The sequence below is a fragment of the Myiozetetes cayanensis genome, unplaced genomic scaffold (genome assembly GCF_022539395.1).
Source record: "Myiozetetes cayanensis isolate MyiCay16 unplaced genomic scaffold, myiCay2020 scf67, whole genome shotgun sequence".
Taxonomy (NCBI): Eukaryota; Metazoa; Chordata; class Aves; order Passeriformes; family Tyrannidae; genus Myiozetetes; species Myiozetetes cayanensis.
In genome coordinates this window covers 60,396-86,340 of record NW_026087931.1, presented here as the reverse complement: position 1 = coordinate 86,340, position 25,945 = coordinate 60,396, and the positions used below count along the sequence as shown (strand labels likewise).

Here is a 25,945-nt window from a genome sequence, read left to right as displayed (position 1 = left end):
GTTGGTGCTTCCTGAAGGAGAAATTCCCGGTTTTGGGAAGGGAAAGGTGGGAATTTCAGGGAGTGGAGATTGGTTTGGTGCTTCCTGAGGGAAAAATTCCCAGTTTTGGGGAGGAAAGGTGGGAATTTTGAGGGGTTGGAGGTTGGAAGCTCCTTTTGAGGAGCTGATCCCTGTGATTCCCAGGGAATTGATCCCTGTGATTCCCAGTGAATTGATCCCTGTGATTCCCAGGGAATTGATCCCTGTGATTCCCAAGGAATTGATCCCTGTTTTTCCCAAAGAGTTGAGGAATTGATCCCTGTTATTCCCAAGGAACTGATCCCTGTGATTCCCAAGGAATTGATCCTTGTAATTCCCAAGGAACTGAGGATTTGATCCCTGTCATTCCCAGGGAATTGATCCCTGTCATTCCCAGGGAATTGATCCCTGTCATTCCCAAGGAATTGAGGAATTGATCCCTGTGATTCCCAAGGAATTGATCCCTGTGATTCCCAGGGAATTGATCCCTGTGATTCCCAGGGAATTGATCCCTGTTATTCCCAGGGAACTCATCCCTGTGATTCCCAAGGAATTGAGGAATTGATTTGGGAAGGCTCTCCCTGCTTTTATATCCCAGAATTTTGGGATATATCTTAGGATTTGGGAGGTTGGATTTGGGAAGGATTTTCCTCTTTTGTATACCAGAATTTTGGGATGTCTCTCAGTATTTGGGAGGTTGGATTTGGGAAGAGTTTTCCTCTTTTTTTATATCCCAGAATGTGTTTGGGAGCTTGGATTTGGGAAGGGTCTCCCTGGTTTTATATCCTGGAATTTTGGGATGTCTCTCAGTATTTGGGAGGTTGGATTTGGGAAGAGTTTCCCTCTTTTTTTATATCCCAGAATGTGTTTGGGAGGATGGATTTGGGAAAGGTCTCCCTGGTTTCATATCCCAGAATTTTGGGATACACCTCAGGATTTTGGTGGCTGGATTTGGGAAGGATATCCCTGTTTTTATATCCCCAAATTTTGGGATGTCTCTCAGGATTTGAGAGGTTGGATTTGGGAAGGCTCTCCCTGTTTTTATATCCCAGAACTTTGGGATGTATCTCAGGATTTTGGAGGTTGGATTTGGGAAGGGTTTCCCTCTTTTCCATGTCCCTGAGGGTGTTTGGGAGGTTGGATTTGGGAAGGGTCTCCCTGTTTTCTATCCCAGAATTTTGGGATGTCTCTCAGGATTTGGAGGTTGGATTTGGGAAGGGTCTCTCTCTTTTATATCCCAGAATTTTGGGATGTCTCTCAGGATTTTGATGGCTGGATTTGGGAAGGGTTTCCCTCTTTTATATCCCAGAATTTTGGGATGTATCTCAGGATTTGGGAGGTTGGATTTGGGATGAGTCTTCGTGTGTTTTATATCCCAGAATTTTGGGATGTCTCTCAGGATTTGGGAGCTTGGATTTGGGAATAATTTTCCTCTTTTTTTATATCCCAGGATGTGTTTGGGAGGTTGGATTTGGGAAACTTCTCCCTGGTTTTTGTGTCCCTGAGGGTGTTTTAGGGATGTGGGGGTTGGATTTGGGAAGGGTCTCTCTCTTTTATATCCCAGCATTTTGAGATACACCTCAGTATTTTGGAGTTTGGATTTGGGAAGGGTCTCCTTCTTTTTTATATCCCAGAATGTGTTTGGGAGGTTGGAATTTGGGAAGGGTCTCCCTGTTTTTATGTCCCAGAATTTTGGGATGTATCTCAGGATTTTGGGAGGTTGAATGTGGGAAAGATTTCCCTCTTTTATATCCCAGAATTTTGGGATACATCTCAGGATTTGGAAGTTGAATTTGGGAAGGGTCTCCCTGTTTTTATATCCCAGAATTTTGGGATACATCTCAGGATTTTGGAGCTTGGATTTGGGAAGAGTCTCCCTGTTTTATATCCCAGAATTTTGGGATACACCTCAGGATTTTGGGAGGTTGGATTTGGGAAGGGTCTCCCTCTTTTTTTATATCCCAGAATGTGTTTGGGAGGATGGATTTGGGAAGGGTCTCCTTCTTTTTATATCCCAGAATTTTGGGATGTCTCTCAGGATTTTGGGAGGTTCCTGCTTTTCCCTCCCACCCATCCCCGCTCCCTGGCGGTTGAGGAGCCAGAGGGTGAAACCCTGGAGTGTTTTTTGGGGCCAAATCCCGGGAATTGAGTGGGAATTGTTTGGGAATTGTGTCCTTGCAGAGCCTTTGGAGTGAAGATGAAGGTCGGGGCTTTCAGCTGCTGAGGAGGAGCCCCCGCGGCGTTTCAGGTGAGGGGACCCCCCCTTTCCACCCATTCCCGGTGCCTGGGGTGGATTCCCGGGATTAATAAAACCAGATAATGCCCTCGGGTGGATTCCTGGGATTAATAAAACCAACCAGTTCCCTGGGGTGGATTTCTGGGATTAATAAACCCAGCCAATTCCCTGGGGTGGATTCCTGGGATTATAAAACCAGACAATTCCCTGGGCTGGATTCCCAGGATTAATAAAACCACACAGTTCCCTGGGGTGGATTCCTGGGATTAATAAAACCAACCAATGCTCTGGGGTGGATTCCTGGGATTAATAAAACCAGATAATGCCCTGGGGTGGATTTCCGGGATTATAAAACCAGACAGTGCCCTGGGGTGGATTCCTGGGATTAATAAAACCAGAGAATTCCCTGGGGTGGATTTCTGGGATTATAAAACCAGCCAATTCCCTGGGGTGGATTCCTGGGATTAATAAAACCAACCAATGCCCTGGGGTGGATTCCTGGGATTAGTAAAACCAGCCAATTCCCTGGGGTGGATTCCTGGGATTATAAAACCACACAATTCCCTGGGGTGGATTCCCAGGATTATAAAACCAGACAATTCCCTGGGGTGGATTCCTGGGATTATAAAACCAGCCAATTCCCTGGGGTGGATTCCTGGGATTAATAAAACCACACAATTCCCTAGGGTGGATTCCTGGGATTATAAAACCACACAATTCCCTGGGGTGGATTCCCAGGATTATAAAACCAACCAATTCCCTGGGATTCATCCCCCATTCCCGGTGCCTGGGGAGCATTCCCAGGATTATAAAACCAGATAATGCCCTGGGCTAGATTCCTGGGATTAATAAAACCAGCCAATTCCCTGGGCTGGATTCCCAGGATTAATAAAACCACACAATTCCCTAGGGTTCTCCCCCATTCCTGGTGCCTGGGGTGGATTCCTGGGATTATAAACCCAACCAATTCCCTGGGATTCACCCCCATTCCTGGTTCCTGGGGAGCATTCCCAGGATTATAAACCCAGCCAATTCCCTGGGATTCATCCCCCATTCCCGGTGCCTGGGGAGCATTCCCAGGATTATAAAACCAGCCAATTCCCTGGGGTGGATTCCCAGGATTAATAAAACCAGCCAATTCCCAGGGGTTCTCCCCCATTCCCGGTGCCTGGGGTGGATTCCTGGGATTATAAACCCAGCCAGTTCCCTGGGATTCACCCCCCATTCCCAGTTCCTGGGTGGATTCCCGGGATTCAGGGCGTGTTCTTCCCCCAGACTCGGGATCTGGAGGCAGCTGTGCCCGGAGCCACGGCCGATAGATGGACAAGCCAAGCAAGTTGTGACTCGGCAGCGGCTTCTGGGACACAATTCCATGGCAATGTATCCTACAAGGTAAGGATGGGTGGGATTTGGGAATCACAGCCCGGAAAACAACCCCGGAAATGCCCATTTATTGACCCAAATATTGGTAACCCAAAGTTTCATTGACCCAAAGTTTCATTGACCCAAAGTTCATTGACCCAAAGGTTGATTGACCCAAAGTTTCATTGACCCAAAGATTCATTGACCCAGAGATTAGTTAATATAAAGATTATTGACCCAAATACTGGTTGACCCAAAGATTGGTTGACCCGAAGATTGATTGACCCAAAGGTTCATTGACCCAAAGATTGGTTGATCCAAAAATTTATTGACCCAAAGATTCATTGACTCAGAGATTAATCAGCCCAAAGATTGGTTGACCCAAAGATTGGTTGACCCAAAGATTGGTTGACCCAAAGATTGGTTGACCCAAAGATTGGTTGACCCAAAGATTGGTTGACCCAAAGATTGGTTAACCCAAAGATTGGTTGACCCAAAGATTTGCTGACCCAAATACTGGGTCCGAGGGGCCTCATCCAGAGGCAAAGCCCTTCCTGGAGAACCTTGGGGTGCTCCCGGGGCAGCTCAGGGTGAGCTGAGGAGAACCTTGGGGTGCTCCTGGGGCAGCTCAGGGTGAGCTGAGAACCTTGGGGTGCTCCTGGGGCAGCTCAGGGTGAGCTGAGGAGAACCTTGGGGTGCTCCTGGGGCAGCTCAGGGATGAGCACAGGGCGAGCTGAGACTCCTGAGGAGCAGGGACAGGAGGGTTGGTGGGGACAGCGCGGTGGGGTCGGTGTCAGGAGGCAGTGGGGTCGGTGTCAGGAGGCAGTGGGGTCGGTGGGGACAGCGTGGCGAGGTCGGTGTCAGGACGCTGCGGGGTCGGTGGGGACAGTGTGGTGGGGTCGGTGGGGACAGCGTGGTGAGGTCGGTGTCAGGACGCTGCGGGGTCGGTGGGGACAGTGCAGTGGGGCCGGTGTCGGCAGGTGGTAGGGGACAGCACAGCGGGGTTGGTGTCAGAACGTGGCGGGGTCTGTGGGGACAGCGCGGTGGGCTCATTGTCAGGATGCAACAGGGTCCGTGGGGTCAGTGGGGACAGTGCAGTGGGGTTAATGGGGACAGCGAGGCAGGGTCGGTGTCAGGATGCAACGGGGTCGGTGGGGACAGCACAGTGGGGTCATTGTCAGGACACAGCGGGGTCGGTGGGGACAGCGCAGTGGGGTCGGTGTCAGGACACAGCGGGGTCAGTGGGGACAGCGCCGTGGGCTCAGTGTCAGGACACAGTGGGGTCAGTGGGGTCACTGTCAGGATTCAGCAGGGTTGGTGGGGACAGCGCAGTGGGCTCGGTGTCAGGACACGGCAGGGTTGCTGGGGACAGTGCGGTGGGCTTGGTGTCAGGACACACCAGGAGGCCCTGCAGGGGCTCTCCAGGTTTAATTCCAGGCATCCCAAAGCCGGCATTGACGCGTCCCCCCCTCCCCTGCGCTCTCCCCGCAGGGTGTCCGGTGAGGAGTGCAATGGGATCAACAGCGTGTCGGCCGAGAGCGGCCCCGGCACGCGGCTGAGGAACCTGCCGGTGCTGGGGGACGGGCTGGACACCGCCCCGATGGCCACGGCGCCCGCCCAGGCCCAGCCCCAGCCGGGGGGCGGCGTCGGGGGCAACCCCCCCCCTCCGGAGACCTCCAACCCCAACAAGCCCAAGCGCCAGACCAACCAGCTGCAGTACCTGCTCAAGGTGGTGCTCAAGACGCTCTGGAAGCACCAGTTCGCCTGGCCCTTCCAGCAGCCCGTGGACGCCGTCAAGCTCAACCTCCCCGTGAGTGCTGGGGGGGTCTGGGGTGTCACCTGTGTGTGTGTGTGGTGTGTGCTCCTCATCCTGGGTGGGGGTCTGGGGTGTCACCTGTGTGTGTGTGTGCTCCTCATCCTGGGTGGGGGTCTGGGGTGTCACCTGTGTGTGTGTGTGTGTGTGTGTGTGTGTGCTCCTCATCCTGGGTGGGGGTCTGGGGTGTCACCTGTGTGTGTGTGTGCTCCTCATCCTGGGTGGGGGTCTGGGGTGTCACCTGTGTGTGTGTGTGTGCTCCTCATCCTGGGTGGGGGTCTGGGGTGTCACCTGTGTGTGTGTGCTCCTCATCCTGGGTGGGGGTCTGGGGTGTCACCTGTGTGTGTGTGCTCCTCATCCTGGGTGGGGGTCTGGGGTGTCACCTTGGTGTGTGTGTGTGCTCCTCATCCTGGGTGGGGGTCTGGGGTGTCACCTGTGTGTGTGTGTGTGTGTGTGCTCCTCATCCTGGGTGGGGGTCTGGGGTGTCACCTGTGTTTGTGTGTGTGTGTGCTCCTCATCCTGGGTGGGGGTCTGGGGTGTCACCTGTCTGTGTGTGTGTGCTCCTCATCCTGGGTGGGGGTCTGGGGTGTCACCTGTGACTCCTCATCCTGAGGTCACAGAACCCCTCCTTGGAGTTGGACTCTGATCCAGTGGTTGGACTCGGTGGTCCAGTGTGTGGGACTTGATCCAGTGGTTGGACTCAGTGGATCTTGATCCAATGGTTGGACTCTGATCCAGTGGTTGGACTCAGTGGATCTTGATCCAATGGTTGGACTCTGATCCAGTGGTTGGGCTCTGATCCAGTGGTTGGACTCTGATCCAGTGGTTGGGCTCAGTGGTCCATTGGTTGGACTTGATCCACCAGTTGGACTGGGTTGTCCTGGATTGGACTCAGTGGTCCATTGGTTGGACTTGATCCAGTGGTTGGACTGGGTTGTCCTGGATTGGACTTGATCCAGTGGTTGGACTCAGTGATCCAATGGTTGGGCTCTGATCCAGTGGTGGGACTTGATCCATCAGTTGGATTCATGATCCGGCACTTGGACTTGGTGATCCAGTGGTTGGACTTACTTGATCCAGTGGTTGGACTCTGATCCAGTGGTTGGACTTACTTGGTCCAGTGGTTGGACTCTGATCCAGTGCTTGGATTATGATCCAGGAGCTGGATTATGATCCAGCAGTTGGATTATGATCCGGCAGTTGGATTATGATCCAGCAGTTGGATTATGATCCAGGAGCTGGATTATGATCCAGCAGTTGGATTATGATCAGGAGCTGGATTATGATCCAGCAGTTGGATTCGTGGTCCCATCGCTGCTCATGCCCTGGGAAGGGTCACTCCTTTCCCCCCTGACTTTTAGGAATCCCTCACCCACCAAAATCCCGGAATTTTGGTGCCCTTGGGGTCAAATTCTCTCTCCCCTGAGTTTTCTCCAACTCTGTTCAATCCCAAATTCCCAGCTGATGGGTTGGAAATCCGAGAGCTGAGCCAGGTTGGGCTCCTGGATCCCCCCCAGGGGATGAGCCAGAGGAGCCTCAACCCTCGAGGATTCTTCATTCCAGGGCTGATTTCCCTTCCCTCTTCCCTGCAGGATTATTACAAGATCATCAAAACCCCGATGGACATGGGAACAATAAAGAAGCGCTTGGAGAACAATTATTACTGGAACGCTCAAGAATGTATCCAGGATTTCAACACCATGTTTACAAACTGCTACATCTACAACAAGGTAGGGATTGGCCCTGGATCCACCTCTTCCCAAGGGGGGAATTGTCCTGGAAAGGAGCCCCTGCCCAGCTCGGCTCCTGAGGGGGGAATAATCAGGATGGAACCCCTGGGATTGTGGCTCGGCGTTCCCTCCCCCTGGAATGACCAGCAGGGATCTCCAGGCCAGCCGTGGATTCTTCCCCTCCTGGAAGGAAGACTTTTTTGGAGTCTGGGCTGGAGCAGAGCCAGGAATGTTGTCAGATCCTCGGGGGGTGGGTGTTCTGGCCTTCCCTGTTTCCCCAGCTCTGTTGGGAAGCCGGGCTGAGCTTGGGATGGGGGAGGAAAAGCCAGGGATGTTCGGAACGTTGAGTTTGTCATGGATTCCCAACCTCCTCGGAGGAAACTCCCTCAGACAGCGGCCAACATCCCTCTTTTCCCTCTTCCACTTGGAAAAGCACCTTCCCTGCCCATCCCTGTTTTTTTTTGTCCCCATCCCTGTTTTTATTTTCTCCATCCCTGTTTTTATTTTCTCCATCCCTGTTTTTATTTTCTCCGTCCCTGGGTTTATTTTCTCCATCCCTGTTTTTATTTTCTCTATCCCTTTCTCCATCCCTGTTTTATTTCCTCCATCCTGTTTTTTTTTTCTCCATCCCTGTTTTATTTTCTCCATCCCTGTTTTTATTTTACCATCCCTGTTTTTATTTTCTCCATCCCTGTTTTTATTTTCTCTATCCCTGTTTTTTTTCCTCCATCCCCTTTTCTTTTCCCTCCATCCCCTTTTTTTTTTTCTCCATCCCTAGGTTTATTTTCTCCATCCCTGTTTTTATTTTCTCCATCCCTGGTTTTATTTTCTCCATCCCTGGTTTTATTTTCTCCATCCCTGTTTTTATTTTCTCCATCCCTGGTTTTATTTTTTCCATCCCTTTTTTTTTTTCTCCATCCCTGGTTTTATTTTCTTCCATCCCTGTTTTTATTTTCCCCATCCCTGTTTTTATTTTCTCCATCCCTGTTTTTATTTCCTCCATCCCTGTTGGTTTTTTCTCCATCCCTGTTGGTTTTTTCTTCTGCATCTCTGCCCATCCTGTTCTTTTTTTTTCCATCCCTGTTTTTTTTTTCTCCATCCCTGTTGGTTTTTCCTCTGTCCCTTTTTTTTTTTCCCCATCCCTGCCCATCCCTGTTCTTTTTTTTCCATCCCATTCTTTTTTCTCCATCCCTGTTTTTCCCCCATCCCTGCCCATCCCTGCTTTTCCCTCTAAACCCCCCGGGGGGCTGAGAGTTTGGATCCCTCGGAGCGCGGGGTTGTGTCCCGTGGGCCTTTCCCTCGGGAATTCCCAGCTGGAAGCGCATCCCCGTCCTGATTCCCGCCCCGCCTGTGTCCTGCAGCCGGGGGATGACATCGTGCTGATGGCAGAGGCCCTGGAGAAGCTTTTCCTGCAGAAGATCTCGGAGATGACGCAGGAGGAGACCGAGATCGTCATCGCCCAGACCAAGGGCCGGGGCCGCGCGCGCAAGGAAGCAGGTGCGGAATTCCAGGGGGATTGCGGAATTCCCGGGGGGATCGCGGAATTCCAGGGGGGATCACGGAATTCCCAGGGAGGATTGCGGAATTCCCGGGGGGATCACGGAATTCTCAGGGGGGATCACGGAATTCCGGGGGGGATCGTGGAATTCCCGGGGGGATCACAGAATTCTCAGGGGGGATCACGGAATTCCCATGGGGGATCGTGGAATTCCCGGGGGGATCGTGGAATTCCCGGGGGGATCGTGGAATTCCCAGGGGGATCGTGGAATTTCCAGGGGGATCGCGGAATTCTAGGGGATCACGGAATTCCGGGGATCACGGAATTCCCGGGGGATCGCGGAATTCCCAGGGGGATCACGCGAATTCCTGGGGATCGCGGAATTCCCAGGGGGATCGCGGAATTCCCGGGGAATCGTGGAATTCCGGGGGGATCACGGAATTCCTGGGGATTTGTGGAATTCCCAGGGGGATCACGGAATTCCCAGGGGGATCACGGAATTCCCGGGGGGATCGCGAATTCCGGGGGGAATCGCGGAATTCCCGGGGGGATCGCGGAATTCCGGGGGGGAATCACGGAATTCTGGGGGGGATCACGGAATTCCCGGGGGGATCGTGGAATTCCCGGGGGGGGATCGCGGAATTCCCGGGGGGGAATCACGGAATTCCCGGGGGAGATCGCGGAATTCCCGGGGGGATCGCGGAATTCCCGGGGGGGATCGTGGAATTCCGGGGGGGATCGTGGAATTCCCAGGGGGATATCGGAATTCCCAGGGGGGATCGCGGAATTCCAGGGGGGATCACGGAATTCCCAGGGGGGACCGCGGAATTCCCAGGGAGGATCACGGAATTCTGGGGGGGGATTGCGGAATTCCCAGTAGGATCACGGAATTCCTGGGGGGATCGCGGAATTCCCAGGGGGGATCACAGAATTCCTGGGGGGATTGTGGAATTCCTGGGGGGGATCACAGAATTCCCAGGGGGATCATGGAATTCCGGGGGGGATCGCCCGGCTCTGCCAGGCCTGGGGCTGCTCTCACCACCCCTTCCACTGGGGGGTTTAATTGGGTTAATTAAACCCAGGGAAATAGAGGGAAACCCTGAAAGGATTTCTGGGAAATAGAGGGAAACCCTGAAAGGATTTCTGGGAAATAGAGGGAAATCCTGAAGTGATTTGTGGGAACTCGAGGGAAATCCCAAAAAGGTTTCTGGGAACTCGAGGGCAATCCCGAAGGGATTTTTGGGAACTCGAGGGAGTGGCGCTGGGTGGGGCCACGTCGTGGTGCTGCCCTCCGGTGGCAACCCCTGGAACTGCAGCCCGGGGCTGGGAGGGAATTCTCCACAAGCCTCGAGCTCCCAGCCCTGCAGGAATTCCTGCTGGGAGGAGGGCAGGAGCAGGAATTCTCACTGGGAAGAGGGCAGGAGCAGGAATTCCCTCTGGGAAGAGGGCAGGAGCAGGAATTCCCTCTGGGAAGAGGGGGCAGCAGGAATTTCCTCTGGGAACTGGGCAGGAGCAGGAATTTCCTCTGGGAACTGGGCAGGAGCAGGAATTCCCTCTGGGAGGAGGGAAGGAGCAGGAATTCCCTCTGGGAGGAGGGCAGGAGCAGGAATTCCCGCTGGGAACAGGTCAGGACCCCCAACCCCCCGTGCCTTCCGTCGGCAGTGACGTCCAAGCCCGGCTCGTCGTCGGTCCCGAACGCCGCTCAGGCCTCGTCGCCGGCGCCCCCGCAGAGCCTTCCGGCGGCCCCGCCGGCTCATCCCTTCCCCTCCGTCACCCCCGACCTGCTGGTGCCCAGCCCGGTGATGACGATGGTGCCTCCGCCCCGCGCCGCCCGCCGGCCCCCAGGCCCCGCGCCGCCCGCCCCGGCCCCGCAGCCCCTGCAGCCGCACCCGCCCGTCATCCCCACGCCCGCACAGCCCGTCAAGGTGAGTCCTCTGCACCCCTGGGGGAGGCACAGCCCATCCAGGTGAGTCCTCTGCACCCCTGGGGGAGGCACAGCCCGTCCAGGTGAGTCCTCTGCACCCCTGGGGGAGGCACAGCCCGTCCAGGTGAGTCCCTCTGCACCCCTGGGGGAGGCACAGCCCGTCCAGGTGAGTCCTCTGCACCCCTGGGGGAGGCACAGCCCGTCCAGGTGAGTCCCTCTGCACCCCTGGGGGAGGCACAGCCCGTCCAGGTGAGTCCCTCTGCACCCCTGGGGGAGGCACAGCCCGTCCAGGTGAGTCCCTCTGAGTCCCTCTGCACCCTGGGGGAGGCACAGCCTGAGTCCTCTGCACCCCTGGGGGAGGCACAGCCCGTCAAGGTGAGTCCCTCTGCACCCCTGGGGGAGGCACAGCCTGTCCAGGTGAGTCCTCTGCATCCCTGGGGGAGGCACAGCCCGTCCAGGTGAGTCCCTCAGCACCCCTGGGGGAGGCACAACCTGAGTCCCTGAGCACCCCTGGGGGAGGGGGAGGCACAGCCCGTCCAGGTGAGTCCCTGAGCACCCCTGGGGGAGGGGGAGGCACAGAAATATTTCTCCTCCCTTTGTATCAGTCCAAGGAGGAGAAGGAGTCTCTGTCTCCATTCCCAGAGCTCCAGGTCTCTTCAATAACTGCAGCATTTTAAAGCTCTTTTCCTGTTATCTCAGGATGACAGCTCTGATTTAGTCGTAGCTGCAGCTCCTTCTCTTTCTCTCTTGCTCTGTGTTGGCCTCCAGGGCTGGGCCCACCCCCCTCCTGGTGGTCACGGGTGGGGACACCCTCGGTCATGGGTGGGGACAGCCTCGGTCACGGGGTCAGCGTCGGTGTCACCAGCAGGGTGGGGTTCCAAGGCGAAGGGGCCACATTTGGGTCCAAAAAGTCGTGGTTTGAGAGCTCTGAGGAGCCAGCGGTGACCTCTGGGGTGCTGGTTGGGCTTGGGGAGTTCACGGAGTCATGGGATGGTTTGGGGTGGGAGGGGCCGCAAAGCTCGTCCAGTCCCACGGCCTGGGGGGTTCCACGCGGGTCTGTCCCCCTCAAACCTTCCTTGGGCTCCTTTTGGGACTTGGGAGGAGAATCCCAGCCCAGCCCCTCGACCAGTGCTGGTCCAGCTAGGAATAATCCCAGCCTCTCAACCTGTGCTGGTCCAACTGGGATAAGCCCAGCCCAGCCCAACCCCTTGACCTGTGCTGCTCCAGCCAGGATAATCCCGGTTTTTGGGACTCAGGAAGAGAATCCCAGCCCAGCCCCTCGACCTGTGCTGGTCCAACCGGGATAATCCCAGCCCAGCCCCTTGACCTGTACTGCTCCAGCTGGGATAATCCTGGTTTTTGGGACCCGGGAGAAGAATCCCAGCCCAGCCCCTCAACCTGTGCTGGTCCAGTTGGGATAATCCCAGCCCAGCCCCTCGACCTGTACTGGTCCAGCCAGGATAATCCCAGCTCAGCCCCTCAACCTGTGCTGGTCCAGCCAGGATAATCCCAGCTCAGCCCCTCAACCTGTGCTGCTCCAGCTGGGATAATCCCAGCTCAGCCCCTCGACCTGTACTGGTCCAGCCAGGATAATCCCAGCTCAGCCCCTCGACCTGTGCTGATCCAGCCGGGATAATCCCAGCTCAGCCCCTCGACCTGTACTGGTCCAGCCGGGATAATCCCAGCCCAGCCCCTCGACCTGTGCTGCTCCAGCCGGGATAATCCCAGTTTTCCCACCGAGCTCAGGCCACACCAGCCCCTCTGGAAGGGCTCCCAACGCCCGAGTGTCAATCCCAGGGGATGACCTCGCGTTCTCCCCTCGTTCTGCAGACAAAAAAAGGGGTGAAGAGGAAAGCAGACACCACCACCCCCACCACCATCGACCCGATCCACGACTCATCGTCGCTGCCCGCCGAGCCCAAGCCCGGCAAGCTGGGCCCGCGGCGGGAGAGCAGCCGGCCCGTCAAGGCCCCCAAGAAGGACGTGCCGGACTCGCAGCAGCACGGGGGGGACAAGGGCAGCAAGGTGTCGGAGCAGCTCAAGTACTGCGGCGGCATCATCAAGGAGATGTTCGCCAAGAAGCACGCGGCCTACGCCTGGCCCTTCTACAAGCCCGTGGACGTGGAGGCCCTGGGGCTGCACGACTACTGCGACATCATCAAGCACCCCATGGATCTGAGCACAATCAAAGTAGGGATCGGGGTTTGGGGCAGGAAAATGAGGGGTTTGGGGTTGTGCTGTTGGTGGGGGGGGGCTTGGGTGTGTTTGGTGTCTTTTCAACCTTGTGGTTTCCTGGTATTTGGGAAGGACAAGCGCTCCCTTAGCAACACTGAGGTGTGGTTTTTATGGAAAATCTCTGTTGTTGTGGAAATCTCTCCGGTTTTTAGACCAGGAGAGACCCCCGGGAATGGGGATTTGATTGAAATCAACCCCAGTTTTTAATCCTTTCCAGAATAAGGGCTGGTCTCCCTCAACAGTTGGATCTTCTCCTGAGCTCGGGGAGAAGAACCAGAACCAGCTGCTCTTTTGACCAAAACACATCCTGGTTTTGACCAAAAGTAACTTTTATTTTTGACCAAAATTGGTAGGTCTTCTGACCAAAATTGGTGGTTCTTCTGACCAGAATTGGTGGTTCTTTTGACCAAAATTGGTGGTTCTTTTGATCAAAATTGGTGGTTCTTTTGACCAAAATTGGTGGTTCTTCTGACCAAACCCAGCAGTTCTGTTTGACCTAAACACAGAATTCTTTTGACCAAAACCAGATTGTTTTTGACCAAAGCAAGCAGATCTTTTTCCATCAAAATGAGTTGATCTTGTTGATGAAACTCTGTGGGGTTTTTGACCAAAATTGGTGGTTCTTCTGACCAAACTCAGCAGTTCTGTTTTGACCTAAACTGGTCTGTCTTTTTGACCAAAACAAAGCTCTCTTTTGACCAAAATGAGTCACTCTTTTGACCAAAACACAGAATTCTTTTGACCAAAACCAGATTGTTTTTGACCAAAGCAAGCAGATCTTTTTCCATCAAAATGAGTTGTTCTTTTTGATGAAACTTTGTGGGTTTTTGACCAAAATTGTTGGTTCTTTTGACCAGAATTGGTGGTTGTTTTGACCAGAATTGTTGGTTCTTTTGACCAAAATTGGTGGTTCTTTTGACCAAAATTGTTGGTTCTTTTGAGCAAAATCAGCAGTTCTGTTTGACCAAAATCAGCAGTTCTGTTTGACCAAAACAAACCTCTCTTTTTGACCAAAACAAACTTCTCTTTTTGACCAAAACACACAATTCTTTTGACCAAAACATGTTGTTCTCTTGACCAAAACCCAGAATTCCTTTGCCCAAAACCAGATTCTTTTTGACCAAGCAGATCATTCTCCATCAAAATGAGCAGTTCCTGTTGATGACACTTGGTGGGTTTCCTGACCAACATTTCTTGTCCTCCTGACCCGCCTGGGGTGGCTCCAGCGCCCGGGAGGGAAGAGCCCCCCGCGCTCCGTGGGCTCCCCGTTCAGCCCCTCGCTGGATGAGCTGCATTTACCCCTCTGCACTGAGAGTTGTGTTGCTTTCCCTGCCCTCTGCTCTCCCTCTAGTCCAAGCTGGAGAGCCGGGAGTACCGGGACGCTCAGGAATTCGCGGCCGACGTGCGGTTGATGTTCTCCAACTGCTACAAGTACAACCCCGCCGACCACGAGGTCGTGGCCATGGCCAGGAAGCTGCAGGTGAGTTCACCCCCAGGGTCGATGTCCCTCTGCTCCTTCACCCCCTGTCAGGACCACTGAGCCCTGAACTGACCCCCAGAGCTGCCCCTGTGGTGAGGAACCGTCCCAGGTGACACTTTCTGTGCTGCAGGACCCGCCCACTTCCCTCTCCCAGCTCAGCTTTCTTCAAGATCATCTTTTTCTCATCCCTTCTTGTTGGAGGAGCAGGAGGGCGAAACACGGCTCCAAAATGTCCCTTTTTTACCCCAAAAGGAATAAAGGTTAAACAGGTGACGGCTCCTGCTGCTTTAGGCCCCTCTCCTGTCGCTCTCCCGGGCGAGTTTTCCGCCCTCCGCTCGTTCCTGAAGGGTCTGCGGTGAATTAATCGGCTCCTGGCGGATCCCCACGACCCCAGCCGGGGGTTTGGCCTCACCCACGAGCTCCAACGCTCCGGAAAACCCACCTGGATCCCTGCATTTCCTGGGAATTCGGAGCCCCTGCACCGAGTTGCGTGGCTGGGAGCAGCGGGAACGGGCTCTGCAGGCGTGGATTTGGGAGAGGGTTGATGGAGCTCCAGGGATTTCCCACCATGGAATCACTGCCAGGGGTCACAGTGTTGGACTCTCAACCCAACCATTCCCACCTGGCTCCTTAAAAATGCCCCAGATCCCTGATTCCAGGTGCTTCATTCCCTTTGATCTCCATTTCTCCTGGTTTTTTTATCCCTGGGAGGATCCGGGGCACGGTTGTTGTTTCCTGAGGCAATTAATTAGATTTTGGGTTTTATTAAATAATTTTATCACATCACACTCGATCCCAGCTGCTCCCAAACCCCCCCAAATCCACATGGATTCACGTTCAAGATGCCAGGATTGGAGAGGACACAGGAACTGGATTGGTGTGGGAAGAGGTTTTTGGGATGTGGGAAAAACCCAATTCCAGCGGCGTGGAAGGAGGAGGAAAAGGGCGTGAAAGGAGAAGAAAACTCCTATAAATGATGGGAAAAGCTGTTAAATCAGGAGGAAAACTCCCAAACTGAGGGGAAAACATGAAATCAAGGGAAGGACTCCGAGGAGCGACGTTTGATGGAAGTTTGACTCAGGAAACATCCCAAAAAAAATGCCAGGAATGGGTTGTGCTTTTCCACCTGGAAACGGGGCGTGGAAACCTCGGCCTGACCCGGCTCTTTCCCCGAATCCAGGGAAGTGTCAGCTCGGGAAGGGGCTCCAGCTGTGCTGATCCCTCCACACAGTTTAGGAAATGCTGGTTTTTAACTCGTGTTTTTATAAAACCCGGCTCGGATCGGGGCTGGATGGAACTTGGAGCCGAGGAGGTGCTGAGGAAATGGGAGTTTGGGGAGGAATTTGGGAGAATTCAGCACCTTAGAACTGGATTTTTTGGTGGGTTTTACGACAGAGGGACGCCTGGAAAACGGGATTTTCCCCCTCGGACTCGTTTGGGTCCCACAAAGGACATCACAGCCTCTTGGAGGGACGTCCCAGAGCGTTCTCCAACCCCCAGCAGAAAGAAATCCTGGGTTTTCCTGTCCCAGCCTGAATTATTTCCATGGAAACCCCTCATTTTTCTTCTCTCCCACCTCGTTTGATGTAAAAAAATCCTCGCCAGCAGCATCTCCAGGTGACACCAAAGTCAGGGCTGCTTGGAGTTGGGATTTCAGGCTTGGGATCAGGGCCCTGGAAAGCTCAGCCACTCAGGAAGGTCAATTCTGGCACCAGGATGACAGAAAAGGTGGGGTTTGAGCGTCACAGCCCCCAGAAAAGGAGGGATTGAACCTCGGAGCGGCTGAAACAGCGGCTGGACCCCACCCCAGCCTCGACATCCAGGGCTGGAACCTCCTCACTGGCTTTTCCTGGGGCCTGGAAATCTGATTCCAGCTGGGAAGATCTCCAAGAAGAGGAGGATTTTGGGCAGCTCTGCAGAGGTTTGGGAACAAGAAGGACTCCAGCTTGGACTCGGGTGCCTCAAATGACGCTGCCAGGTTGGCCCTGGTCAGTTCCAGACGTGTCATCCCTGCTGGAAAAGCTCTGGAATAACTCCTGTTCCTGCTTTTTGGTCCTTTTGCATCATCAGAAATGGAGATTTTTGGTTTTTTGGGGATAATTCCGGCTCGTGGGAGAAGTTCTTGGTTTGGTTCCGGTGCCGTCCAAGGCAGGAGCAAGAAGAACCCTTGGTGAAAAATTAACGAGCTCGTTAATGCTCAGTGGATTTTCTGTCCCATCCATCCCTGCCTGGGATCCTTCAGACACCGAGGCCACTTCAGGCACTTCTGAATCGATGGGAGACGAAATTGAGGTAAAAACGACCTGGAAAGTTGAATTTCTGCCCCCAGAAAATCCAAAAATGGAGTTTCTGCATTGGAGCAGCTTTGCCATCTGCTGATAATCAGGGAGCAGGGACCTCCTGGGTCGTGGAAAGCAGGAATTGGGGTGACAAACACTGACCAGGTGCAGCGATTCGGGGATGGATCCGTGTGAGCCTCCGTCAGGGTCGGAAACGTTTCCTTTTCCTCGCGCGTTTTCTCCTCCTTCCCCCGAAATTTGAGCCCCAGCCCCTGGGTGAAGCCCGAGGACGCTCCTGCCAGCAGGGGGGAGCAGCAAAACGACCTCCAGAGCGCCCCAAAAAGCCGTCAGTGAGGGAAGAAAACCTGGAATGAAGGCGGGAGGAGGGCGAGGAACGCCCGCGGATCCGAGAGGAGGTGGGGAATTAATCCATGGACAGGTCAGGGAGAGCCCAGAGGGTCCTTCAGTCACCTTGGATGAGCCTGAGCTGGAAGAGCTGGAGCTTCCAGGAGGGGAAACGTCGAGCAGAGGGTTCGGATGTCGCGTTGGATACCCCGGAGCGTTGGGTTTGGCCCGGGATTTGGGATGAGTTGGATGAGCCGACGTCATCGTTGACGTCCCCGCTGGGGTTCGGGGAACAACCCCCAGCTCGTGCCTGGAGGGTCCTGCTCTGTCCCCGTGCCCAGGGCTTGGGAAGCAGCAGGAAATCCGTGGGAATCGTAGGTTGGAAGAGCTTTGGGAAGGGGAGGAATTCCCTGGGCTTTGTTCCCACTGGGAGCGACCCCTGGGACTCCGCCGGGTTGTCCCTCCACCGTCACCCCTGGGAGCTCCAGGAGGCTCCAGGAGGATCCCAGGATCTTGGAAAGCAGGTCCTGTCCCCTGACCCCCCTCAGGGCAGGGGAATCAGCCCCTCTGCAGCTCCTGGGAATGTTCTGGGGGAGCTGCAGAATCCGGCGTTTCATCAGCGAGGGCTTCGACCTTCGCCGTGGGGAGCGCTGGGGGAAGGTCTTGGTTTGGGTGCAAAAAAATCCTCGTCTGGGAAACTCAAATCCACGCTCAGAACCCTTCAGGTGGAGTCAGAACCCTTCAGGTGGAGTCAGAACCCTTCAGGTGGAGTCAGATCCCTTCAGGTGGAGTCAGATCCCTTCGGATGGAATCAAAACCCCTTCAGGTGGAGTCAGATCCCTTCAGGTGGAGTCAGATCCCTTCAGGTGGAGTCAGATCCCTTCAGATGGAGCCAAAACCCATTAAGTGGAGCCAAAACCCTTCAGATGGAATCAAAACCCTTCAAATGGAATCAAAACCCTTCAGATGGAATCAAAACTTTTCAAATGGAATCAGAACTTTTCAAATGGAATCAGAACTCTTCAAATGGAATCAGAACTCTTCAAATGGAATCAGAACCTTTCAAATGGAATCAAAACCTTTCAGATGGAATCAAAACCCTTCAGATGGAATCAAAACCTTTCAGATGGAATCAAAACCTTTCAGATGGAATCAAACCCTTTCAGATGGAGTCAAACCCTTCAGATGGAGTCAAACCCCTTCAGATGGAGTCAAACCCCTTCAGATGGAGTCAAACCCTTCATATGGAGTCAAACCCCTTCAGATGGAGTCAAACCCCTTCAGATGGAGTCAAACCCCTTCAGATGGAGTCAAACCCCTTCAGGTGGATCCAAACCCCTTCAGGTGGATCCAAACCCCTTTAGATGGATCCAAACCCCTTTAGATGGATCCAGAACCCTTCAGATGGATCCAGAACCCTTTAGATGGATCCAAGCCCCTTCAGATGGATCCAAACCCCTTCAGATGGAGTCAAAGCCCTTCAGATGGAATCAAAGCCCTTCAGATGGAGTCAAACCCCTTCAGATGGAACCCAAACCTTTCAGATGGAGCCAAAACCCTTCAAATTGAGCCCAACCCCTTCAGATGGAGTCAAACCCCTTCAGATGGAGTCAAACCCCTTCAGATGGAGTCAAACCCCTTCAGATGGAGTCAAACCCCTTCAGATGGAGTCAAACCCCTTCAGATGGAGTCAAACCCCTTCAGGTGGATCCAAACCCCTTCAGGTGGATCCAAAGCCCTTCAGGTGGATCCAAAGCCCTTCAAGTGGATCCAAAACCCTTCAGATGGAGCCAAACCCCTTCAGATGGATCCAAAACCCTTCAGATGAAATCAGAACCCTTCAGATGAAATCATAACTCTTCAGATGGAATCATAACTCTTCAGATGGAATCAGAACCCTTCAGATGGAGTCAACAGGCACCAAGAGACATCCGGGCCAGAGCCATGACCCGGCTGGAGACACACCCAGGTTCTCCCACCTCATCTGCCTGGGCTGGGATTTACAGGAAGATGGATTTTCCTGTCAGGCTTTAGGAGAAGGAAGGACTTTACCCTCTGTGGGATAATGGAATGATCAGAGGGATGTGGGGTCCCACCCCTGGCTCTGGAGGGTGTTGGGATTGGGGTCAGTCGGGGTGGGTGCCACGGGGTGAGGGTTGGGAAGATCCCAGTGGGGTGAAGAGGAGGAGGAGGAGCTGCAGCTGCGATTCCCAGCCCTGAACCCACCCTGGGGCTTTCCCGGAGCCGTTAAGGTCGGAAAAGACCTCTGAGGTCACCAAATCCAACCGAGGGGTGACCCAGGAGGACATGGAAGTTCTCCAGAACCTTCCACCAACGTGGCTTCTGAGTCCCATCCCTTCTCACCTGTAACTTTTCCTTCCCCCCAAAACCATCCTGGAGCCGCTCAGAATTCCCACTCTGGGGACTTCTGGGGGTCCCACATTCCAGGGGTGTTCTGATTCCCATCCTTTCTCACCTGTAACTTTTCCTTCTCCCCAAAACCACTCAAAATTCCCACTCTGGGGACTTCTGGGGATTGTTCTGAGTCCCTGTAACTTTTCCTTCTCCCCAAAACCATCCCAGAATTCCCACTCTGGGGACTTCCAGGGGTCTTCTGATTCCCATCCCTTCTCACCTGCAACTTTTCCTTCTCCTCAAAACCATCCTGGAGCCCCTCAGAATTCCCACTCTGGGGACTTCCAGGGGTCTTCTGATTCCCATCCTTTCTCACCTGTAACTTTTCCTTCTCCCCAAAACCATCCCAGAACTGCTCAGAATTCCCACTCTGGGGACTTCTGGGGTTGTTCTGAGTCCCTGTAACTTTTCCTTCTCCCCAAACCATTCTGGAGCCGCTCAGAATTCCCACATTCCAGGGGTGTTCTGAGTCCCATCCTTTCTTTCCTGTAACTTTTCTTTCTCCCCAAAACCATCCCAGAATTCCCACTCTGGGGACTTCCAGGGGTTGTTCTGAGTCCCTGCGACTTTTCCTTCCCTCCAAAACCATCCTGGAGCCACTCAGAATTCCCACATTCCAGGGGTGTTCTGATTCCCATCCTTTCTCACCTGTAACTTTTCTTTCTCCCCAAAACCATCCCAGAACTGCTCAGAATTCCCACATTCCAGGGGTGTTCTGATTCCCATCCTTTCTCATCTGTAACTTTTCCTTCTCCTCAAAACCATCCCAGAATTCCCACTCTGGGGACTTCCAGGGGCTGTTCTGAGTCCCTGTAACTTTTCCTTCTCCCCAAAACCCCTCAGAATTCCCACTCTAGGGAGTTCCAGGGGTGTTCTGAGTCCCTGTAACTTTTCCTTCCCTCCAAAACCATCCTGGAGCCACTCAGAATTCCCACTCTGGAGTCTTCCTGACTGATTCCCATCCTTTCTCACCTGTAACTTTTCTTTCTCCCCAAAACCATCCCAGAATTCCCACTCTGGGGACTTCCAGGGGTGTTCTGAGTCCCTGTAACTTTTCCTTCCCCCTAAAACCCCTCAGAATTCCCACTCTGGGGACTTCCAGGGGTCTTCTGATTCCAAACCTTTCTCACCTGTAACTTTTCCTTCCCCCCAAAACCATCCCAGAATTCCCACACTCTGGGGACTTCTGAGAGTTGTTCTGAGTCCCTGTAACTTTTCCTTCTCCCCAAAACCATCCTGGAACTGCTCAGAATTCCCACTCTGGAGTCTTCCAGGGGTCTTCTGATTCCCATCCCTTCTCACCTGCAACTTTTCCTTCTCCCCAAAACCCCTCAGAATTCCCACTCCGAGGACTTCCAGGGGTTGTTCTGAGTCCCTGTAACTTTTCCTTCTCCCCAAAACCCCTCAGAATTCCCACTCTGGGGACTTCCAGGGATTGTTCTGAGTCCCTGTAACTTTTCCTTCCCCCCAAAACCATCCTGGAGCCACTCAGAATTCCCACATTCCGGGGGTGTTCTGAGTCTCATCCTTTCTCACCTGTGACTTTTCCTTCTCCCTAAAACCATCTTGGAGTACACTCAGAATTCCCACATTCCAGGGGTCTTCTGATTCCCATCCTTTCTCACCTGTAACTTTTCCTTCCCCCCAAAACCCCTCAGAATTCCCACTCTGGGGACTTCTGGGGTTGTTCTGAATCCCTGTAACTTTTCCTTTTCCCCAAACCATCCTGGAGCCGCTCAGAATTCCCACATTCCAGGGGTGTTCTGAGTCTCATCCTTTCTCACCTGCAACTTTTCCTTCTCCCCAAAACCATCCTGGAGCCCCTCAGAATTCCCACATTCCAGGGGTGTTCTGAGTCCCATCCTTTCTCACCTGTGACTTTTCCTTCTCCCCAAACCCACTCAGAATTCCCACATTCTGGGGACTTCCAGGGGCTGTTCTGAGTCCCTGTAACTTTTCCTTCTCCCCAAAACCATCCTGGAGCCGCTCAGAATTCCCACTCTGGGGACTTCCAGGGGTCTTCTGATTCCCATCCTTTCTCACCTGTAACTTTTCCTTCCCCCCAAAACCCCTCAGAATTCCCACTCAGGAGACGTCTGGGGGTGTTCTGAGTCCCTGTAACTTCTCCTTCCCCCCAAAACCCACTCAGAATTCCCACTCTGGAGTCTTCCTGACTGGTTGCTATCTGATCTCACCTGTAACTTTTCCTTCTCCCCAAAACCATCCTGGAGCCGCTCAGAATTCCCACTCTGGGGACTTCCAGGGGTGTTCTGAGTCCCTGTAACTTTTCCTTCCCCCCAAAACCCCTCAGAATTCCCACATTCCGGCGACTTCCAGGGCTGCCGATTGCGCTGCCGATCCCTGGTGTAGAGACCCCCAGGGAGCCCCCCTGGAGTGGCCACCCCAGGGGGGGCTCCCTGGGGGTCTCTACACCAGGGGGGGCTCCCTGGGGGTCTCTACACCAGGAAAGCCCCCCCTGAGGGTTCCTGATGTCCCCCCATCCCTTTGGCTGCTCCCCCAGGACGTGTTCGAGATGCGCTTTGCCAAGATGCCAGACGAGCCGGAGGAGCCGGCGGTGCCGGCGTCGTCTCCGGCGGTGCCACCACCACCCACCAAGGTGGCCCCTCCATCGTCCAGCGACAGCAGCAGCGACAGCTCCTCCGACAGCGACAGCTCCTCCGATGATTCCGAGGAGGAGCGGGCGCAGCGCTTGGCGGAGCTGCAGGAGCAGGTGCTGCCCTGGGGGGAAGCGGGGGGGTCTGTGGGGTCGTTGCTCCTCTACTGGGGGTTTGGGGGCTTGGGGGTTTGTGGGGTGGTGATTGCAAGAGTCCTCCCTCTCCTGGGTTTGGTGGGTTTGGGGTGGTGATTGCAGGGTCCTCCCTCTCCTGGGGGTTTGGGGTGGTGATTGCAGGTCCTCCTCTCCTGGGGATTGGGGCTTGGGGGTTTGGGGTGGTGATTGCAGGTCCTCCCTCTCCTGGGGGATTGGGGGGCTTGGTGGTTTGTGGGGTGGTGATTGCAGGGTCCTCCCTCTCCTGGGGCTTGGTGGGGCTTGGGGGTGAGTGATGCTGAGGTCCTCCCTCTCCTGGGGATTGGGGGCTTGGGGGTTTGGGGGTGGTGACTGCAGGTCCTCCCTCTCCTGGGGGTTTGGTGGGTTTGGGGTGGTGACTGCAGGTCCTCCCTCTCCTGGGGGTTTGGGGTGGGCTTGTGGGGTGGTGATTGCAAGGTCCTCCTCTCCTGGGGGTATTGGGGCTTGGGGGTTTGGGGTGGTGATTGCAGGTCCTCCCTCCCCAGGGTTTGGTGGGTTTGGGGTGGTGATTGCAAGGTCCTCCCTCTCCTGGGGATTGGTGGTTTGGGGTGGTGATTGCAGGTCCACCATCCTGTGGGGGTTTAGGTGGGCTCTAGCTGGTTGTGGGGTGGTGATTGCAGGGTCCTCCCTCTCCTGGGGGCTTGGGGGGTTTGTGGGGTGGTGATTGCAGGGTCCTCCCTCTCCTGGGGGCTTGGGGGGTTTGGGGTGGTGATTGCAAGGTCCTCCTCTCCTGGTGGCCTGGGGGTTTGTGGGTGGTGATTGCAGGGTCCTCCTCTCCTGGGGATTGGGGGCTTGGGGGTTTGTGGGGTGGTGATTGTAGGGTCCTCCCTCTCCTGGGCTTGGGGTTGTGGGGTGGTGATTGCAGGTCCTCCTCCTCTCCTGGGGGCTAGGGGTTTGGGGGTGGTGATTGCAGGGTCCTCCTCTCCTGGGGGTTTGGTGGTTTGTGGGGTGGTGATTGCAGGGTCCTCCCTCTCCTGGGGGGTTTGGGGTGGTGATTGCAGGGTCCTCCCTCTCCTGGGGGTTTGGGGTGGTGATTGCAGGTCCTCCTCTCCTGGGGGCTTGGGGGTTGTGGGGTGGTGATTGCAAGGTCCTCCCTCTCCTGGGGGATTGGGGGCTTGGGGGTTTGTGGGGTGGTGATTGCAGGTCCTCCCTCCCCAGGATTTGGTGGGTTTGGGGTGGTGATTGCAGGGTCCTCCATCCTTCCTGGGTTTGGTGGTTGTGGGGTGGTGATTGCAGGGTCCTCCCTCTCCTGGGGGTTTGGGGTGGTGATTGCAGGGTCCTCCCTCTCCTGGGGGATTGGGGGATTGGGGGTTTGGGGGGTGGTGATTGCAGGTTCTCCTCCTCTCCTGGGGGTTTGGGGGAATCAGCAGTTGTGGGGTGGTGATTGCAGGTCCTCCATCCCCAGGATTTGGTGGGTTTGGTGGATTTGTGGGGTGGTGATTGCAGGGTCCTCCCTCTCCTGGGGGTTTGGGGTGGTGATTGCAGCGTCCTCTATCCCCAGGGTTTGGTGGGTTGTGGGGTGGTGATTGCAGGGTCCTCCCTCTCCAGGATTTGGTGGGTTTGGGGTGGTGATTGCAGAGTCCTCCATCCCCAGGATTTGGGGGGGCTGAGCCTGAGGTCATGGCTTGGTGGTTGTGGGGTGGTGACTGCAGGTCCTCCATCCCCAGGGTTTGGTGGGTTTGGGGTGGTGATTGCAGGTCCTCCCTCTCCTGGGGTTGGGGGGCTTGGTGGGTTTGTGGGGTGGTGATTGTAAGGTCCTCCCTCTCCTTGAGAGGCTTGGTGGTTGTGTGGTGACTACAGGGTCCTCCATCCCCAGGATTTGGGGGTGCTCAGCCTGAGGTCATGGCTTGGTGGTTGTGGGGTGGTGATTGCAGGTCCTCCCTCCCCAGGGTTTGGTGGGTTTGGGGTGGTGATTGCAGGTCCTCCATCCCCAGGGGGTTTGGGGTGGTGATTGCAGGTCCTCCATCCCCAGGGTTTGGTGGGTTTGGGGGGGCTCAGCCTGAGGTCATGGCTTGGTTGTGGGGTGGTGATTGCAGGTCCTCCCTCCCCAGGGATTTGGTGGGTTTGGGGTGGTGATTGCAGGGTCCTCCCTCTCCGGGGATTGGGGGGCTTGGTGGGTTTGTGGGGTGGTGATTGTAAGGTCCTCCCTCTCCTGAGGCTTGTGGTGTGTGGTGACTACAGGGTCCTCCATCCCAGGATTTGGTGGGTTTGTGGGGTGGTGATTGCAGGGTCCTCCATCCCCAGGGTTTGGTGGGTTTGGGGTGGTGATTGCAGGTCCACCCTCCTCAGGGTTTGGTGGGTTTGTGGGGTGGTGATTTCAGGTCCTCCCTCCCCAGGGTTTGGTGGGTTTGGGGTGGTGATTGCAGGTCCTCCCTCCCCAGGGATTTGGTGGGTTGGTGGTTGTGGGGTGTTGATTGCAGGGTCCTCCCTCTCCTGGGGGCTTGGGGGGTTTGGTGGGTTTGTGGGGTGGTGATTGCAGGTCCCCCCTCCCCAGGGTTTGGTGTTTGTGGGGTGGTGATTGCAGGTCCACCCTCCTGGGGGTTTGGTGACCTAGGATGGTCAGTGTGACAGGGGTCAGTCAGAGGGGGTTTTGGTGACAGGGGTCAGTCAGAGGGGGGTTTTGGGGACAGGGGTCAGTCAGAGGGGGGTCAGTGTGACAGGGGTCAGTCAGAGGGGGGTCTGTGTGACAGGGGTCAGTCAGAGGGGGGTCAGTGTGACAGGGGTCAGTCAGAGGGGGTTTTGGTGACAGGGTCAGTCAGAGGGGGTCAGTGTACAGGGGTCAGTCAGAGGGGGAGTCAGTGTGACAGGGGTCAGTCAGAGGGGGGTTTTGGTGACAGGGGTCAGTCAGAGGGGGGGTCAGTGTGACAGGGGTCAGTCAGAGGGTGTCAGTGGACAGGGGTCAGTCAGAGGAGGGTCAGGGTGATGGGTCAGTCAGAGGGTGGTCAGTGTGACAATGGTCAGTCAGGGGGGTCAGTGTGACAGGGGTCAGTCAGAGGGGGGTCAGTGTGACAGGGGTCAGTCAGAGGGGGGCCAGGGTGACAGGGTCAGTCAGAGGGGGTCTGGGTGACAGGGGTCAGTCAGAGGGGGTCAGTGTGACAGGGTCAGTCAGAGGGGGTCCAGGGTGACAGGGGTCAGTCAGAGGGGGGTCTGGGTGACAATGGTCAGTCAGAGGGGGGTCAGGGTGACAGGGGTCAGTCAGAGGGGGATCAGGGTGACAGGGGTCAGTCAGAGGGGGGTCAGGGTGACAGGGGTGAGTCAGAGGGGGATCAGGGTGACAGGGGTCAGTCAGAGGGGGGTCAGTCAGAGGGGGGTTTGGTGACAATGGTCAGTCAGAGGGGGTCTGGGGGGTCTTTTCCAAGCCCAGCATTCCATGACTCCGTGGTCCCTCCCTTGCCCTGCAGCTCAAGGCCGTGCACGAGCAGCTCGCGGCGCTGTCCCAGCCCCAGCAGAACAAACCAAAGAAAAAGGAGAAGGACAAGAAGGAGAAGAAGAAGGAGAAGCACAAAAAGAAGGAGGAGCTGGAAGAGGCCAAGAAAAGCAAAGCCAAGGAGCCCCAGCCCAAGAAGGCCAAGAAGAGCAACAGCAACAGCAGTGCCTCCAGGTGAGCCCTCCCTCCCCTCCCCTCCCCTCCTGGAATCCTCGGGATTTCGGGATTTCCCCTTCCCTGATTCCCTTCCTTATCACAGCAGCCTTAACGAGGAACCCCCACCCCGCTCCGTGGGCATGAGACCGTGTTGGGTTTTGGGGAGGGTCCTTCAGGGCTCCTGGGGACACCTGGAGCTCAGCTTTGGGTGTCCAGGAGCA

At 55.2% G+C, this 25,945-nt stretch overlaps 1 protein-coding gene across 1 annotated transcript in view; it reads left to right on the top strand.

Moving 5' to 3' along the window:
• Positions 1 to 161: 161 nt before the first annotated feature.
• BRD4 (bromodomain containing 4) overlaps positions 162 to 25,945 on the top strand; it is a 60,318-nt gene continuing 34,534 nt past the window's right edge. Inside the window, 10 exon segments of the mRNA XM_050337490.1 lie at positions 162 to 2,266; positions 3,530 to 3,646; positions 5,108 to 5,426; positions 7,022 to 7,159; positions 8,521 to 8,656; positions 10,320 to 10,582; positions 12,412 to 12,771; positions 14,168 to 14,296; positions 21,857 to 22,066; positions 25,543 to 25,742. Of these exon segments, the coding sequence (XP_050193447.1) occupies positions 3,627 to 3,646; positions 5,108 to 5,426; positions 7,022 to 7,159; positions 8,521 to 8,656; positions 10,320 to 10,582; positions 12,412 to 12,771; positions 14,168 to 14,296; positions 21,857 to 22,066; positions 25,543 to 25,742 (1,775 nt within the window). The 5' untranslated portion in view covers positions 162 to 2,266; positions 3,530 to 3,626.